Source organism: Homarus americanus, unplaced genomic scaffold, assembly GCF_018991925.1.
Source record: "Homarus americanus isolate GMGI-L3 unplaced genomic scaffold, GMGI_Hamer_2.0 scaffold43550, whole genome shotgun sequence".
Taxonomy (NCBI): domain Eukaryota; kingdom Metazoa; phylum Arthropoda; class Malacostraca; order Decapoda; family Nephropidae; genus Homarus; species Homarus americanus.
In genome coordinates this window covers 123,986-142,703 of record NW_024757148.1, presented here as the reverse complement: position 1 = coordinate 142,703, position 18,718 = coordinate 123,986, and the positions used below count along the sequence as shown (strand labels likewise).

General features: G+C 48.3%; 1 protein-coding gene across 7 annotated transcripts in view; it reads right to left on the bottom strand.

Annotated features, from left to right (window-relative positions):
• LOC121857391 (ATP-binding cassette sub-family G member 1-like) overlaps positions 1-18,718 on the bottom strand; it is a 104,838-nt gene that overhangs the window by 51,767 nt on the left and 34,353 nt on the right. For 4 of the 7 annotated variants that reach the window (XM_042353413.1, XM_042353420.1, XM_042353415.1 and 1 more), the window contains exons 2-3: positions 3,035-3,077; positions 557-1,590 (exon numbers count right to left, since the gene is read on the bottom strand). In XM_042353413.1, coding sequence (XP_042209347.1) covers positions 557-714 — 158 coding nt within the window. In that variant the 5' untranslated portion in view covers positions 715-1,590; positions 3,035-3,077. The remainder of the gene's footprint in view (positions 1-556; positions 1,591-3,034; positions 3,078-18,718) is intronic. The other 3 variants (XM_042353414.1, XM_042353419.1, XM_042353418.1) reach the window with 2 other exon arrangements.

The following is an 18,718-nucleotide window of genomic DNA, read 5'->3' as shown; positions in this document are numbered from 1 at the left end:
CACACACCTATAACGAGCAAGACATGTTGGTTGTGAGTCTCCCCAGCTGGTGTTGGTGCAGTCACGAGCGGTATGAGTAATAAGGTCACTGAAGAAGCACCAAGCCTTACTCTGCTGGTACGAGGTGTTGTGTTATGGGCTTAAAATTCCTAAGGTGAATTCCAGGACTCATGATAGTAATACTACAGTAGATCATGAAGCCTCGCGTGTCTGCGTTAAATGAGGGGTTAGGATTATGGTATGAAGCTTACTTTAACAGTATGATGAAGCCTTGTGGGGTTGTATACGACGGCTTGAAGCTTACTTATGACCAGTACGAAGCTTTATGAACGTGATGGACGAAGTCTAATAAAAAGGAACGTCTTGACCTGAAGGTGAATCATGAAAATAAGAAGTACAGCGGGAGGAGAGAGACAACTACTGCCTAGCAACACACGGCGGTGCTGTTGTTACCCTCCACACGCACAGTAATGCTGCCACTAGTTATACTCTACCTACAGGTGTGTAATTAATGCTCTTTAACTTAGACTTACAACAAAGTAGAGTGTGGACTTACCTGATCCTGGCGTGTGTGAGGGCGGAGTTGAGGTAAGGCTGGCAGGAGGCGGGGGAGCCCATCATGGGCGTGGTGGTGCCCTCGGCGTTCTTGTGGAACTCGGCATAGCCACCCAGCCCACGACGGCTGGGGACTTGCACACTCAGTAGCTCCGCCATCCTGCTAGTGGCCCTGGTCAGGTGGCGTGGTGTAAATCAAAGGGCGTGGCCCAGAGCAAGAGGCAAGGCCCAGGTTACGCGGCGTGATGGTCAGCAGCGTCGCCCTGGGGTGATGATGATGATGGCGCAGGAAATTCTTATAGTGGAAGTATTTCCTCTACGCCTTCACCTGACTCGTCTCACCTGCACCACTAACACTAACACACTCGGGGATCTCGTGTTAACAGTCAGTGTAACAGGAGACAGACAGGTCACCTCGGCCCAGCTCACTCACCCACACCGTCCTTGAACCGTCGCGTCTGTAGGTCAACTGGCAGTTCGACCTTCACCACCTGGCGACAACACCGGCTCTTAGTGGTTTCCAACACCAGGTCTTTCTCTGCCACCTCCTAGATGACAACACAATATTATAATCACTTTTCCACGGGTGATCTTGTCGAGGTAATTACTGAAGGATATTGAGAATTAACACGTAAAAAAAAACATCAATTACTTTCCTTTCCTCGTTTAAATTAGTTAAAAAAATGACTTAATTTCTCAGACACTTGGTTGAGTAAATTGTAAGCTTAAGAGTAGACTCGTTAAAATCCTTGTTATGGGGTGCGTGATGAGTGTGAGTGAGGGAGTGTGTGTCATAGTGAGGTTGCAGAGCAGGGTAGACGCACCTCACACAGGGACACTTGTACCAACTAATTTTCAGCTTAACTTTCTGACGTGCTTTTCTGACTCTCCGAAACCTCTCCTCAACTATTTTTTTCTTCTATTCTCTGCTATTTAATGTTCACTTGTCTTTTATTTCTTATTTTCTTTCTTTTATTTCCACACAATTGTTCGTATTTGTAGTGTTTATGACTTTGTTGATGTCATCTTAATAATCTGGAATAAATGAAGAGAGTTTGGTTACTTGGTGCAGGGATACGAACAGTCTCGCTCATACTGCCAGTTTTCACCTTGGCTGTCCATAATACTATTGCCTCCCTCCCTCCCACCCTCTCTCCTTCCCTCCCTCCCTCCTTCCCTCCCTCTACTCCCTTCCACTCTTCTTCCCTCCACATCCACACCCCTTCCAGTCCCTCCTTCCCTCTCTCCAATCCCCACCCCTCTACATCCACATTCGTTCCCTCCCTCCCTCCACATCCACACTCCTTCCCACCCTCCCTCCACCCCCTACCCATTTCCCTCAATTCCCCCCTTCCTCCCTCCACACCCTCCCTCCCCAACATTCATGACTCTGCCTGCACATACCTTCCCTCCGCACCCTCCCGACAATAATAATTACAGGTATATAACACAGTACCGAGCCACTCCCAGTAATAACACATAAACTGAAGTTATGTCGTGTGGGTAATTTTCCAGAGAGAGAGAGAGAGAGAGAGAGAGAGAGAGAGAGAGAGAGAGAGAGAGAGAGAGAGAGCAAATAAACATAACCCCAAGAAGTAAAGAACGACAGGTAAATATCCCACAGGTAATATTGTTAATCAAGTAATTACCCATTTCCTACATTAGAACGTTAAGTCAGGTCAAAGGTCAGAGTGTCAGGAGGCTTAACAAATGTCAAAGTACCAAAAGGGTTAGTAAAGGTCGAGAGGTCACAGTGCTAGGAGGGTCAGGTCAAAGGTCAGAGTGCCAGGAAGGTCAGCAAAGACCAAGAAGTCACATTGCTAAGAGGGTCAGCCTAGGTCAGAGTGCCAGGAGGGTCAAAGGTCAGAGTGCCAGGAGGGTCAAGTCAAAGGTCGGAGTGTCAGGAGGGTCAGGTCAGAGGTCAGAGTGCCAGGATTCTAAAAAAAAATCGTAAGTCAACTCTCCTCCATGTGTCACTTAACCAAGATGGCGTCCAAACTGCACAGAGACTATAGTGATTAGATACGTCAGTTTACCCCAAGAGAATTATATTTACGAATCTTTTGTGAAACAGAAATGTAATCTTATCAACTGTAACGACCACCTGGGAGTAATTAGGTCATTAAGGTGTGTGTAATTAAGCAGTTAGACCTAAGATTAAGAAGAGTCAGCCCCACCAATGACAGGTCAGTCATTCCTTAATAATCCAAGGTTAGTCCCATCAATGATAGGTCAGCTCCAACATATATTAACCACCTACATAAGTCAGCCCCCAACACAGATTTGCCCCATCACTGATCAGCCCCAACATAAGTCAGCCCCCAACATAGATCACCCCATTACAAATATCAGCCCCCCTACACAGCACAACCCCATATATAGACCAGCCCCCGACACAGTTGATCTCCCTACATAATTCAGCCCCCTACATAAATCAGCCCCCTACATCTCAGCCCCCAACAACTCAGCCCCACCCCACCTTGCTGGTTCACACGACGCCTGGGGGACGCATCACACAAGCACTGCAAAGAGAAGAGAAGAGAAGAATTAGTGACAGTAAACACAACACACTCAAGAATAATTAATATAATTTTAGCATAAACATAAAACTAATTATTATTATTATTATTATTATTATTTTATTATTATTATTATTATTGTTATTATTATTATTATTATTATTATTATTATTATTATTATTATTATTATTATTATTATTATTATTATTATTATTTTATTATTATTATTATTATTGTTATTATTATTATTATTATTATTATTATTATTATTATTATTATTATTATTATTATTATTATTATTTATGAATGGTGTTCTAGCGACTGGTGACGTAATACAAACAACTGAGAAGACAAAAATACCGGGAAGACTTATATTTATTTTTTTCAATCTATATAAAGTAAATTAAATAAACTCTACCTATATATAGAAATATTACGAATAATTAAATATTTATTGTGTAAAAATCAAGGCCTAATCATTCATATACACAAAAGGATTATAAATTAGTCATACGCCAGGCAACGAAACGCGCGGGTGCAGGATGAACGATAATAAAAAAAATTCACCTGAGATCCTGTATGACAGTTTCTCCCACCTAACTGGCAGCGTGTCTAGAGTAACAAACACCGCTGTCGGACGTATGAACAAACTAATTTAATTATTTTGTTTCCTGGGAAAATTTACTGCGAATTTTCTGCTCAATTAACACTAAAGGCGTGTTGGTGTGCACTATTGGGATGAGTCATACACATACATACACACACATGTTATCTTTCTCTTCCTCTCCCTCCATCTCTCTCCCTTCTCTCTCTCTCTCTCTCTCATCTCTCACTTATTTTATCCCCTCATTATTCTCCTCCTTCCATCATCTTCCCCTCTCACCCTTCTCTTCTTTTATCATCTCCATTCCTCCTACCTATTCCATACCCTCCACTCAACCTATCATCACGTATTCTTCCCTCTTTCATTCTTCCTTCCTTCTTTATCATCATCTTCTTCGTCTCCTTTCATTTTTAATCTAATTTTCTCTTTGTCTATATTTATTGTATTTTTATTATTTATTTTGTTTATTATCCCTTGTCCGCCTGTCAGCCAATCAGCTGCCTTGTTACAAACTGACCCTAGGCCTCAGTGATAAGCTTCGAGTGAACAAACTATACATACATACATACATACATACATACATACATAACATACATACATACATACATAATATACATACATACATACATACATACATAATCAAGCTAACATTATTTCACGTTAAAAGTATGAAAAATAATATTCTCTTTAACAAGGTATGTAGAGAGAGAGAGAGAGAGTTGGCTTTAATTATATCCTCCTTAAGATAAACACACACACACACACACACACGTTTGAAAGTATAAGAAAGGAAGTACTTTCTCTTTAAGGAAAGGAGAGTAAGCTCTCTCTCTCTCTCTCTCTCTCTCTCTCTCTCTCTCCTCTCTCTCTCTCTCTCTCTGGGGAGTGGAGATGTCGCCACTGGGAACTGTCACAATTATTTATAACAAGTCCGATACAGCGGCCACCCCCTACCACCACCACCTACCCCCTACCACCACCTACACCACCTACACCCACCCCCTACCTCCACCACCCCTACCACCACCTACACCACCCCTACCACCACCTACACCACCCCACCCCTACACCCCTACCACCACCACTACCATCCCCTACCACCTACACCCACCCCCACCACCACCCCTACCCCTCTACCACCACCTACACCCCTACACCCACCTACACCACCTACCCACCTACCTACACCCCCTACCCACCACCCACCACCACCCCCTACCCCACCCACCACCACCCCTACCTACATCCCCACCCACCACCTACCCACCATCACCTACACCACCACCTACCACCACCCCCTACACCACCACCTACCACCACCTCCATCCCCTACCATCACCTACCACTTCTCTCTCTTCCCTCACGGTTGACATAACAGATGGCTGTCAGCCTAGAACCATAACAGTAAGTGTAAACACAGATTACGTCACACACCGGAAAATCCTCTCCTTCCTCCCCCTTCTCTCCCTCTCTTCCCCTCCCCCTCTTCCCCTCCCCATCTCCCCCTCTGTCTCAACCCCCCTTCCTCCCCAGCCGCCATTCTGGGATGAAAAATTACCAACCTAACTGACAACAACAAGCACACCACTTACTACTACTACTACTACTACTACTACGACTACTACTACGACTACTTCTACTACAACTACTACTACGACTACTTCTACTACGACTACTACTACAATGTCGATAAACCCTCACTATAATTAACCGGGCACTGCATTCGATAGCCTTCATTCCCCAAACAGTAAAAGTAGGTACCCATCATAATCTAAGAGTGTCCCGGGGATCGAACCAACGAGCATTAATACAGGATGAGAGAGAGATGTATCCACTCGACCACCGCATCGTTTTGTATTATATATTATAGAATGATAACTCTCACCCCGTCCGCTAGAATGACTGTGGCGCTGCTGTAGTGAACAAAGGTGACCCGCTAATTAATCAAAGGTGTGTGAGGGAAAAACCTCCCTCATAAGGATATATACATGGTCAGTTAGTCAGTAATCAGTTAGTTAGTCAGTCAGTCAGTCAGTTAGTTCGTCCGTCAGTTAGTCAGTCAGTCAATCAGTGTGTCAATCGGTCAATCAGTGAGTCAGTTAGTCAGTCATTCAGGCAGTCAGTCAGTAAGTTAGTCAGTTAGTTAGTCATTCAGTCAGTCCTCAAAGAAGTCATTCAATCAGTCAGTCAGTCAGTAAGTCCCGGAAGTCATTCAATCAGTCAATTATTTAGCCTGGTAAAGTTGACGCCGGGCTGAAACAAACACCTCCCGAATAGCGCTTCTCCTTTAAGTGGGCGTAACGGCGGGCACCAGTGGGCCTCAGTGGGCGTAACACAGTGGGCGTCTTTCAGTGGGCGCAACACTAAGTGGCGCGTTTCAGTGGCACTAAGTGGGCGTCTTTCAGTGGGCGTAACACTAAGTGGGCTCAGTGGGCGTATCTTTCAGGGGGCATGTGGACGCAACACTAAGTGGGCTGAACCACCTGTCTCCAGCCCCCAGACCAGGTGTGGTTGGGAGAGGAGAAGGGGGGGGAGAAGGAAGGGGAGGGAGATGAAATGGGAGGGACGGGAGGGGAAGAGAGAGGAGGGAGAAGGGAGGCGGAAGACAGAGGAGGGGGGGGAGGGAGAGGAAGTTTAAAGGAACTTTCTTGTGAGTTGGAGTGTTAACAAGAGGAGGGGTGGGGAGGGGAGGGAGGGGGAAACGAGAGAGATGAAGGAAGAGGGGGTTAGGGGGTGAGAGATGGGGGGAGGAGGGGTAGAGGTGAGGATGGAAGGTAAGGTGAGAAAGTGAAGGTGGGGAATAGAGAAGAGAAGAGAGAGAGAGAGAGAGAGAGAGAGAGGTGAGCGGGAGAAAGGAGGGGGAGATAGGATTATTGAGGTTCATAGTAAAGGGAGATATACTCTCTCTCTCTCTCTCTCTCTCTCTCTCTCTCACTCTCTCTCTCTCTCTCTCTCACTCTCTCACTCTCTCACTCTCTCTCTCACAGATCACAGGGTACACACCTCACTGCTCACCTAAACTCCGGAAGGCGTTTAATGAGCTCTTGACAGTTAGAAAGAACACGGAAATGACTCAACTGTCCCAAGAGTTATATAATATTACTAAACTAACCAAGAAAAAGTAAAAGAAAGTAGATGGATTATATAGTAGAAAGTAGGGAAAGTATGATATTGTATAGAAAGTAGGGAAGTATTAAAGGAGAAATATTTAGTAAAAGTAGTGAGTAGGAGGAAGTAGAGAAAGATATGTAGTAGTAGAAAGTAGTGAAAGTATAAAAGGGAATGTAGAAAGTAAAAGAAGTAGTAAATAAGAGAAAGCAGGGAAGAGTAAGAGAAAGGAAATAGGGAAAGTATTACAAAAAGTACAAACCATAATATATTTCCTACATATTTTCCAGAATCTGGGTCATGTTCCTTACACACACACACACACACACACACACACCACACACACACACACACACACACACACTTTCACACACACACACAACACACACAACTCACTCTCTCTCTCTCTCTCTCCTCTCCAACAAACCCCCACCCTCCCAACCCCCTCCTCACCCCACAAACATAAAAACAAGAAGAGCCTCAACCTAACTCCTCCTCACGTTCCAATATTATCCCCCTCCCCCCTCCCCCCTCCCCCCTACCCCCCTCCCCCTACCCCCCAAAGAATGGATTTGACGACCTTATTTTCACGCTGGTAAAACAGATTCTTCTCCTCCACAACACAACGAGATATAATGTTCCAATGTTTTCACCTACTCTCTCTCAATAATGTCGTGTTTGTGAGAGGATTGTTTTATGTGTTTGTTTTTGAGTTTGTGAGAATATTGAGAGATAAAATTGCCAAGTTATGTTTACATGTTAAATACATTAATAAAACCTTAATTTACGATCAAAACTTAAACTTACGAACTTTTTAGAATCCATTTTTATGTTATAGCTGAACTTACGACTAAAAATAATTAACTTACGATCCTTTGAGTTACACCTAAATTTACGATAAAAAAATACAACTTACGATCCCCTGAGAATCCACCTTTACGTCACAGCTGAAGTTAAGATAAAAAAAATTAACTTACGAACCTTTAGTAATTCGAGTCCCTTGTAGTATCTCCCTTGAAGGATGTCTTAGGACTTTTCTCGCCCCTTTTCACATGTTGGTGGAAGGACGCTACTGCTTCCAAGGGCACGGTCGGTGAGGGAGGGAAGGAAGGGGGGGAGGAGGAGGGAGGAGAAGTAGGAAGGTTAGGAACGCAAACTCACACAAGGGGATGGGTAGGAGAGAGAGAGAGAGAGAGAGAAAAAAAAAAAAAAAAAAAAAAAGATATGAGAAAACACCAACACACCGCACTCTACTATACAAGGAGAGGAGGAGATGAGAGAGAGAGAGTGAGGAAACGAGGAACGTACCAACACTAAACACTGGAGGCGGTGAGTGGGTGAGGGAGTGTAGAGGTGAGAGGTGTACACACAACACTTCCTCTCACAATACTAAACTAACCTCTCCAGTTGCCGTCACACAATGGGTCCTATATGGGTCACTGTCTGCACGTGTGTCTGTCTGTGTATGTATGTATATGGGTCGTGTATGTGTGTACGTATGTGAGTGTTTTAGACGTACATCTATTAATTTAACAGCGTGTGTCTCTCGTTATTGTGTACACGCGAGTCGTAACACACCACACACAACACACACACACACACACACACACACACACACACACACACACACACACACACACACACACGTCCTTCACATCCTTACCTAAATTCTCAGACGAGGCCCTTAAGTTACACTCTTCCTTAACAAGAGTGAGAACATAACGACCTGTCCCCATTATACCAAAATATGGCGGCCAATATGACATCTAAATAGCCCCAAGTCCAGCTGTGAGGTAAACAAGGTGTCAACAAGATCAGGCCTGAGGTAAACAAGGTGTCAATAAGATCAGGCTAGAAGTAAACAAAGTGTCAACAAGATCAGCTGTGAAGTAAACAAAGTGTCAACAAGATCAGCTGTGAGGTAAACAAGTGTCAACAAGATCAGCTGTGAGGTAAACAAAGTGTCAACAAGATCAGCTGTGAGGTAAACAAAGTGTCAACAAGATCAGCTGTGAGGTAAACAAAGTGTCAACAAGATCAGCTGTGAAGTAAAACAAGGTGTCAACAAGATCAGCTGGGAAAAGTGTCAACAAGATCAGCTGAGTAAACAAAGTGTCAACAAGATCAGCTGTGAGGTAAACAAGTCAACAAGATCAGCTGTGAGTAAACAAAGTGTCAACAAGATCAGCTGTGAGGTAAACAAAGTGTCAACAAGATCAGCTGTGAGTAAACAAGTCAACAAGATCAGCTGAGGAAACAAAGTGTCAACAAGATCAGCTGTGAACAAAAGTGTCAACAAATTTACTTTCACAAGCGCACCGAACAACAATCCAACCACAATCCCACAACAATCCTATCACAATCCCACAACAATCCTACCACAATCCCACAACAATCCTACCACAATCCCACAATACCCCACAACAATCCCACAACAATCCTATCACAATCCCCACAACAATCTTACCACAATCCCACAACAATCCTACCACAATCCCACAACAATTCTACCACAATCCCACAACAATCCTATCACAATCCCACAACAATTGCACCAGACAAAACGAGGCTCCTGCAGGGTAGTGGCCAGAGAGAACGCAGTTAGCCAGAGTCACAGGAAGCTACGCCATCCTAATTCATTTCACCTGATGATTAAACACCCTAACGCTCCCTGGGCTGGGGTTAGGTTAGGTTAGGTTAGGTTAGGTTAGGTTAGGTTGGGTGGGTGGGTGGGAATGAGGAGTGAGGTGGGGTAGGAGTGAGGTTAAGAGATGAGTTAGAAGGGAGGGTGAGATGGAAGGACAGAGGAAGGGAAGAAGGGAAGGCCGGAGAGAAGGAGGGGAGGAAGGAAGGAAGGAAGGAAGGAGTGTAGGAGGGAAGGAAGGCTGACCCATACAGTGCCCTGACAAGTGACAAAAACAGCACCTCCCCCTCCCCCTTCAAAGTGTGTTACGTGGATAATTTTTCTCCCAGTATTGGCTACGTAGTGGAGGTCCAGCGACGACAAAACTACGACCATAACCCTTATCCTGGCTGTCCATACGACCTAGTTTTAACATGATTGTGTGTGTGTTTTTTTACAGGACAGTCGAGGGGAGGCAGAATAACCACATATCGTATCGGGTTGTGGTGATGGCGTATAAAAGTGACTGATTGATTGTGGTCAGTTTGTTTCAATTTGACGAAGACCCCAAGAAACTTTTTTTTTTACCTAAGTGAACGAAAACTAATGACTGTGGATGATTTATTTTAAGATAATTTGGGAAAGTGATGAGATGATTTTTTTTACATAATAAGGTAAGTTATTGATAGGGAGAGCTTGTATACTTACAGGATTTAATTGGAGGAAGCACAGTTAAGTTGGTATAGAAAATGATAGTATAATGAGTCATACTGTAGGTGGATCGTGTTGCGTCGTGTTGGATTTTTTATTATCGTATTGGAACGTATACCAGATCGTGTTGCGTCGTATGTGGACGTATTAGAGAGCATTAGTGTGTACTTCGTCGTGTAAACCCGCGCTGGGAAACTGTATACCGACTCGCGTTAGGTCGTGTTGGGTCGCGCTGGAACGTATCGAACCGTGTCGGGCCGCGCTATGTGTCGTGTTGGACCGCGCTAGAGAACGTGTCGGAGGGCGTTCTGTCGTGTACTGGAGGTCGTGGGAGGTAGAGGTAATGGAGGAGGAGGCCGACGCAACACTACACTGCACCAGGGGAAGAATATCAATACTTACTGACAAGGCAAGACGACCCTCTGTGTGTGTGTGTGTGTGTGAGAAACAGAGAGAAATACCATTCAGCTTCTCTCTCTCTCTCTCTCTCTCTCTCTCTCTTTTCTATTCTCACACGCTCCCTCTCACTCTTACTCTCACACGCCCCCTCTCACTCGTACTCTCACGCACCCCCACTCACTCTTACTCTCTCACGCCCCCTCTCACTCTTACTCTCACACACGCTCCCTCTCACTCTTATTCTCCACCCCTCTCACCTTACTCTCACACGCCCCCTCTCACTCTTACTCTCACACGCTCCCTCTCCTCTTACCTCACGCACCCCCCTCCTCACTCTTACTCTCCACACGCCCCTCTCACTCTTACACTCCCTCTCCTCTTACTCTCCACGCCCCTCTCACCTTACTCTCACGCCCCTCTCCTCTTACTCTCCACGCTCCCTCTCCTCTTATTCTCGCCCCCCTCCCTTCTCTCACCACGCCCCTCTCCTCACACACTCCCTCCTCACCCTTACTCTCCACACGCCCCCCTCACCCCTTCTCCACGCCCCTCTCACTCTCACGCTCCCTCTCACCCTTACTCTCACACGCCCCCTCTCACTCTCACACACCGCGATCCATACCACGGTTGACCCACATTCGACAGATATTCACTTAGCCTTGAACCTCCAGCTCTCCCTCTCACCTGTGTCACCTCCCCTCTCACCTGTGTCCCTCCCTCTCACCTGTCACCTCCCTCTCACCTGTATCACCTCCCTCTCACCTTTGTCCCTCCCTCTCACCTGTCACCTCCCTCTCACCTGTGTCACCTCCCTCTCACCTGTATCACCTCCCTCTCACCTTATCACCTCCCTCTCCCTTGTGTCACCTCCCCTCTCACTTGTATCACCTCCCTCTCACCTGTATCACCTCCCTCTCACCTGTCACCTCCCTCTCACCCTCACCCCTCCCCTCACCTGTGTCCCTCCCCCTCTGTCCTCCCCTCCCACCTGTGTCCTCCCTCTCCTGTGCCCCCCTCTCACTGTGTCCTCCCTCTCCTTGTATCCTCCCTCTCACCTGTGCCCCCCCTCTCTGTCACCTCCCTCTCACCTGTATCCTCCCTCTCACCCCTGTCACCTCCCTCTCACCTGTCCCCTCCTCTCCACATGTCACCTCCCTCTCACCTGTGTCACCTCCCTCTCACCTGTATCACCTCCCTCTCACCTGTCCCTCCCTCCCTGTCACCTCCCTCTCCTATCCCTCTCACATGTATCACCTCCCCTCTCACCTGTGTCACCTCCCTCTCACCTGTATCACCTCCCTCTCACCCTGTGTCCCCCCTCTCACCTGTCACCTCCCTCTCACCTGTATCACCTCCCTCTCACCTGTCACCTCCCTCTCACTGTGTCACCTCCCTCTCCCACATGTATCACCTCCCTCTCCTGTGTCACCTCCCTCTCCCTGTCCACCTCCCTCTCACCTGTGTCACCTCCCTCTCCATTATCACCTCCCCTCCCCACCCGTGTCACCTCCCTCTCCCATATCACCTCCCTCTCCACCTGTATCACCTCCCTCTCACCTGTCCCCTCCCTCCACCTATGTCACCTCCCCTCTCACCTGTGTCCCTCCCCTCTCCCCATATATCACCTCCCTCTCACCCTGTGTCACCTCCCTCTCTGTCTCCTCCTCTCACCTCCCTCTCCACCTGTGTCACCTCCTCTCACCTGTATCGCCTCCCTCTCATGTCACCTCCCTCTCCCTATCCCTCCCTCTCACCTGTGTCCCTCCTCTCACCCTGTCACCCTCCCTCTCACCCATGTCACCTCCCTCTCCACCTGTGTCACCTCCCTCTCACCTGTATCCTCCTCTCTCCTGTATCACCTCCTCTCACCTGCCCCCTCCCTCTCACCTGTCCACCTCCTCTCACCTGTCACCTCCCTCTCACCTGTATCACCTCCCTCTCACCTGTGCCCCTCCCTCTCTGTCACCTCCCCTCTCCCCTGTCCACCTCCCCTCTCACCTGTGTCCCCTCCCTCTCCCCTGTCCCCTCCCTCCCTCACCTTCTCCCTCCCCTCTCCCCTGTGCCCCTCCCCTCTCACCTGTCACCTCCCTCTCCCACCTGTATCACCTCCCCTCCCTCTCCCACCCTCCTCCCTCCCTCACCTGCCCCCTCCCTCCTCTGCTATCACCTCCCTCTCACCTGTGTCCCTCCCTCTCACCTGTATCACCTCCCTCTCACCTGTGCTCCCTCCCTCTCTGTATCACCTCCTCTCACCTGTGTCCCCTCCTCACCTGTGTCCCCTCCCCTCTCACCTGTGTCCCCTCCCTCTCACCTGTGTCCCTCCCTCTCACCTGTGTCCCCTCCCCTCTCACCTGTGTCCCCTCCTCACCTGTGTCACCTCCCCTCTCCCACCTGCCCCTCCCCTCTCCCATGTATCACCTCCCCTCTCACCTGTGTCCCCTCCCTCTCCACCTGTCTCCACCTCCCTCTCCCCCTGTCCCCTCCCTCTCACCTGTGTCCTCCCTCTCCACCTGTCTCCCCTCTCACCTGTCCCCTCCCCTCTCCCCTGTCCCCTCCCTCTCACCTGTCCTCCTCCTTTCTCTACTTATCTCCCTCCTCGCTTTCTTCTCACCTGCCTCCCTCCCTCTTAATTATTCTCCCTTTCTACCTCCCTCTCTCTTTCTAGTCATATTTCCTCCTTCCGTCCTTCTTCTCGTCCTTATCTCTATCCCTCCTTCTCTTCTTCCTCTTATTCTTTCCATCCTTCTTTCCACTTCTCTCTCTCTTCCTCCTTCTATTTATGTTTTCCTCCTCTTCCTCCTCCTCCTCTCCATCTATCCTTCTCTTCCTCCTTCCACCCGTTTTCCTTCTCCTTCTTCCTCCTTCTATCCATCTTTTCCTCCTCCTTCCATCCTTCCCTTCTCCTTCTCCTCTCCTTCAGCAAAATCTCAGTCATCCAGTTTTCAGGAGTTTGAAGACTGACGTAGGTGCGTGACAGTGGGCGAAGAAGGTGCGGTAGAAAAAGTGTAAAGATGCGGTAAATGGGCGTATAAGTGTGGTAGATGGGCGTAAAGGTGCGGTAGAAGAGCGGTAGAAGAGCGTAAGAGTGCAGTTGAAAAGCGTAAGAGTGCGGTTGAAGAGCGTAAGAGCTGGTAGAGGGGCGTAAGGGTGGGGTAGAAGAGCGTAAGGGTGCGTAAGGGTGCGGTAGGTCCCTTGGCTAAACCCGGGTTGCATAAGAGAGTCTATGAAACACACCTTTAAAGGACTGGTCTCCTCACCTCCTTCTGAGACACGGTTCAGCGCACAGGAAGAGAGGAGGAAGAGTGGTGGGGGAAGAGGAGGAGAAAGAGTGGTGGGGGAGGAGGAGGGAAGGGAGGAGGAGGTGGTGGGGGAAGAGGAGGAGGGAAGAGGAGGAGAAAGAGTGGTGGGGGAAGAGGAGGAGAAAAAGTGGTGGGGAGGAGGAGGAGGAGGGGGAAGAGGAGGAGGAGGTGGAGAGGAGGAGGAGGAGAAAAGTGGTGGGGGAAGAGGAGGAGAAGAGTGTGGGGGAGGAGGAGGGAGGAAGAGGAGGAGGAGTGGTGGGGAAGAGGAGGAGAAAGAGTGGTGGGGAAGAGGGAGGAGGAGGGAGGGCGGTGGAGGAGAAGTGGTTAGGGAAGAGGGTAGGTAGAGGAAGAAGGATGAGCAGAAGCAGAAGCAGGGAGGAGAAAAACAGAGGAAGAACAAGAAGAGAGTACTAGGAAGTGAGGAGGAAAGAGGAGGAGGAGGATTTAGAACAGAGAGAAGCCTTAAGGGAGACACCGGGCAGGATGCGAAAGGCGGAAGGATAAGGAGGATGAAGAGGAGAGAGGAGAGGAGAGTGGGGGGAGAGGGAGAGTGAGGGGTGGGAGAATGAGGTGGGGAGGGAGTGGGAAGGGGGGGAGTGGGGAGGGGGAGAGTAAGAGGGGAGGGGGAGGGGGAGAGTGAGAGGGAGGAGGGAGGTGAAGGAGGTTGGATCACAAGGAAGATGTAAGTAAATGAGATTATTCTTCAAAGGATGGGATGAGGTGTGGCAAGAGAGGTGAGGCAGGGTGAGTGTAGGGCAGGGAGGGGTTGGGAAAGGTGAGGTAGGGCAAGGAGGTGTTTAGAAGGGTAAGGCAGAGCAGGGAGGGGTTGGGCAAGGTGAGGCAGGGCAAGACAAGGTAAAGCAACACACCTTGAAAGAGAATTACTTTATTGGATCAACATCCCCGTGTACCCTGGGTGAGTCTGTCTCTCTCTCCTCTCTCTCTTTCTCTCCTCTCTTTTCCTCTCTTCTTCTCTCTCTCTCTCTATTGCTCTTTCTCTATATATACCCTCCTTCCTTCTTTCATCCTTCTCCCCTCTCCCTCTCTTTCATCTTCCGTCTCTCTCTCTCTCTCTCTCTCTCTCTCTCTCTCTCTCTCTCTCTCTCTCTCTTGACCTGCAGACCTGAAGACCTGGAGAGTTTACCAAAACAATTGACTTTAAGACCAATTCCCTTGACCTAAAAGGACCTGGAGAGCAAAATAGCTGACCTGAAGACCCAAAGACCTGAAGACCCAAAGAACTGAAGACCATAATAACTGACCTGAAGACCTAAAGACCGAAATAACTCAGCAGATGACTGAAAAAGCTGACTTTAAGACCAAAAAAAAAGCTGACCTGAATACCGAAAAAGCTGAGTTCAAGACCGAAAAAACTATTCAAGACCGAAAAAGCTGATTTCAAGACCAAAAAAAGCTGACCTGAAGACCCAAAGACCTGAAGACCAAAAATAGCGGACCTGAAAACTAAAAAGCTGACCTGAAGCACAGAAACAGCTCCCCAAAAGCCATACTTAACCTATAGACAGAAATCAACAAATTTTACAGACCATAAACTGCCTACAAAAACACTGTGATATGTGATATGCGCTTGTGTGTGTGTGTGTCTGTGTGTAGTGTGTGTGGGTGTGTGTGTGTGTGTGTGTGTGTGTGTGTGTGTGTGTGTGGACCCAGGCCACTTCGCCAGCTACTAACACCATTCACTAGAGTCAGGCCCTCTCTTATAGTGGGATCCGATACCATCTTGATGTACTCTGACCCCACCAGATAAAACGAGTCCGTAGCCTGCCTCTTTGACCTATGACCTCCTAGTGTGATATGATAGGGGTGTTTGTGACCTATCTGACCTCCACGTGACCTATGGCCTTCTAGCGTAATCTGATAGGCGTGTTTGTGACCTCCCTAACCTATGACCTCGAGTGATCTGATAGGAGTTTTTTTGACCTCCCTAACCTATGACCTCGAGTGATCTGATAGGAGTTTTTTGACCTCCCTTACCCCAGTGATCTACAATGTTTCTCTCTCTCTCTCTCTCTCTCTCTCTCTCTCTCTCTCTCTCTCTCTCTGTGAACTTCAGCCCAATTACCTGCTGACCTCGTGACCCAGAAGAAGCACCCAAGGAGGAGGAGTGCCAGATGAGGAAGGCGTGGCACTCCCCCCTCCCCCGTCTGTGAATGGCCCAGTGGCGCGAGAATGGCGCTCCTCTATAAAGCCGTCCCCTAAATTCCTTTAAAAAAATGTATTGTAGAAGTTGAGAAATGGGCGGTGGGTGGAGGTGAGAGCGGTGGGTGGAGGTGAGGACGGTGGGTGGAGGTGAGGTGGTGGGTGGAGGTGGAGGGCGGTGGGTGGGAGGTGAGGGCGGTGAGTGGAGGTGAGGGTGGTGGGTGGAGGTGAGTGGATGGGAAGGGTTTTGGGTGGAAGTGGGGGTGGGGGAAGGGGTTGGTGGTGGTGGTGGAGATGGAGGTGAGGTGCAGGAAGTGGTCGATGGCGGATTGGTAGGCGTATACTGGGTGTGGGTGGTTGTGGGTGTAGATGGGTGGGAGAGGGTGATGGTAAAAAGTGGGAAAATGAATATAGGTGGGTGGGTGTTTGAGGATGGGCACGTGATGATATAGTTGGGTGGAATTTCGGTGTATGTGGGTGTTGAAGGGTGGGTGTAGGTGGGTGTTGGAGGGTGGGTGTAGGTGGTGTTGGAGGGTGGGTGTAGGTGGGTGTTGGAGGGTGGGTGTAGGTGGGTGTTGGAGGGTGGGTGTAGGTGGGTGTTGGAGGGTGGGTGTAGGTGTGTTGGAGGGTGGGTGTAGTTGGGTGTTGGAGGGTGGGTGTGGGTGGGTGTTGGAGGTGTGGGTGGGTGATGGAGGGGTGGGTGTATGTGGGTGTATGTGGGTGTTGGAGGGTGGGTGTGGGTGGCAGGCATCTACCAGTAGTAATATATTCATGAAAAAATCAGATGAAACAATTCAGAATTTCCCGTAAAAACAAATCCTTCTAAATTCTAAATATATATATATATATATATATATATATATATATATATATATATATATATATATATATATATATATATATATATATATATATATATTTATTTATTTATTTATTTATTTATTTATATATATAAATATAATCTTACGACATTATTTTTGTTTTCACGTAACTGAAAAAACTCGAACCCATTTAGTTAAGATAGAGTCTGAGCATTATCGAAGCCATGTTGACCTCCTGGCGCTCATTTGTATTTGCTGAGTGAAATTCACTTACGATTTTCTGAATATTTGGGTTATGTAGTTAAGGTCTACTGTATTTCTTAAGAACAAAACTTATCTTAAATTTTTCTGTGCTGTGTGTGTGTGTGTGTGTGTGTGTGTGTGTGTGTGTGTGTGTGTGTGTAATAGAGATTCATTCCATGTTACCCAATTTTCCCTTAACAGAAAAAGACAAAATGACAGACACACAAAAAAACAAAATAACAAACAAAACACAACAAAACACCACCACCAAACGACAAACACCCAGCCCAGCTTCTCCCCTCCCTCCTCCCTCCCTCCCTCCCCTCCCCCCCCCCCCTCCCTCCCAAGCATACAATTGAGCCCAGACACACAGACAGCAGCAGGTTCCCAACACTAAATAAACTGGCAGTGAATTCATCTACACAGAAAGCAAGACACGCCAGGACCCTGGTAGGTATGTGAGGTATGGTTCCCACACACACACACACACACACACACACACACACACACACACACACACACACACACACACACACACACACACACACACACACACACACACACACACACACACACACACACACACACACACACAGACAGGTCCTCTTAAAATGGGATAATAATAATAATAATAATTGGGGCATTTCCATCTTCTTTCTCTGAGCTAAAGTGACCTACTATATGATGGGGTGGGTGGGTGGGTGGGTGAGTGACGGGGTGGGATGGTGATGATGGTGATGGTGAGTGGATGGGTGGAGTGGAGGTGTGGATGAATGTGTGGGGTGGAATGGAGGGTGTGGGTGGAGGTGGTGGCAGCCAGGTGGATGGAGGAGGTGGTGGATGGTAAGGTGACCTGACAAAAGGTGGGTGGAGGGCTGAGAATGGGCGGGACTCAGCAGGGAGAGGGGCGTGGCCTGAGATAAAGATATGAGAGAAAGAGAGAGTCACTATGTCAGAGGTATCACACACACACCACACACACGAGTTACAGTAACTATTATAGGATACAACAGCTGTTCCCCGCCCCCCTGCTGATATGCAGCCACGCCCCTGCTGTTCCTGCTGCCACGCCCCTGCTGTTTGTTGCCCGCCCCCCTGCTGTTGTGCAGCCACACCCCCTGCTGTTATTGTTGCCACGCTCTCCCTGCTGTTCCTGCTGCCCACCCCCCTGCTGTTCCTGCCTGCCTCCTGCTGTTCCTGCTGCCCACTCCTGCTTTTCCTGCTGCCACGCTGTAAGCCCCTTAAATACTACTTCCGCTCCCGCCTCCCTCGTCCTCCATCTGCCACTAATCCTCCTCCTCCTCCCTCCCTCCTCCTCTTGCTCAACCACCACTAATCATCTCCTCCTCCTCTCTTCTTCCAATTGCTGGTCCTCCTTATCTTCCAATCTTTAGTCCTCCTCCTCCTCCTCTTCCAATCTTCAGTCTTTCTCCTCCCTCTTCTTCCTACCATTAGTCCTCCTCCTCCTCCTCCTCCTCCTTCACCACGCCCATCACAAAGCAAGATGAAGGCGAGACTCAAGCACCTGATTGCTTCCTCCTCCTCCCCCCCCCTGTGAGGAGGAGGAGGAGGCTGAATGGTGACTAGTGATAATCCCTCCTACTGCTTGCCACACCACCTACTGCGCCTCCTCCCGCTGCCCTTCTGTACACACCACCTGCGCCTCCTCCTGCCCC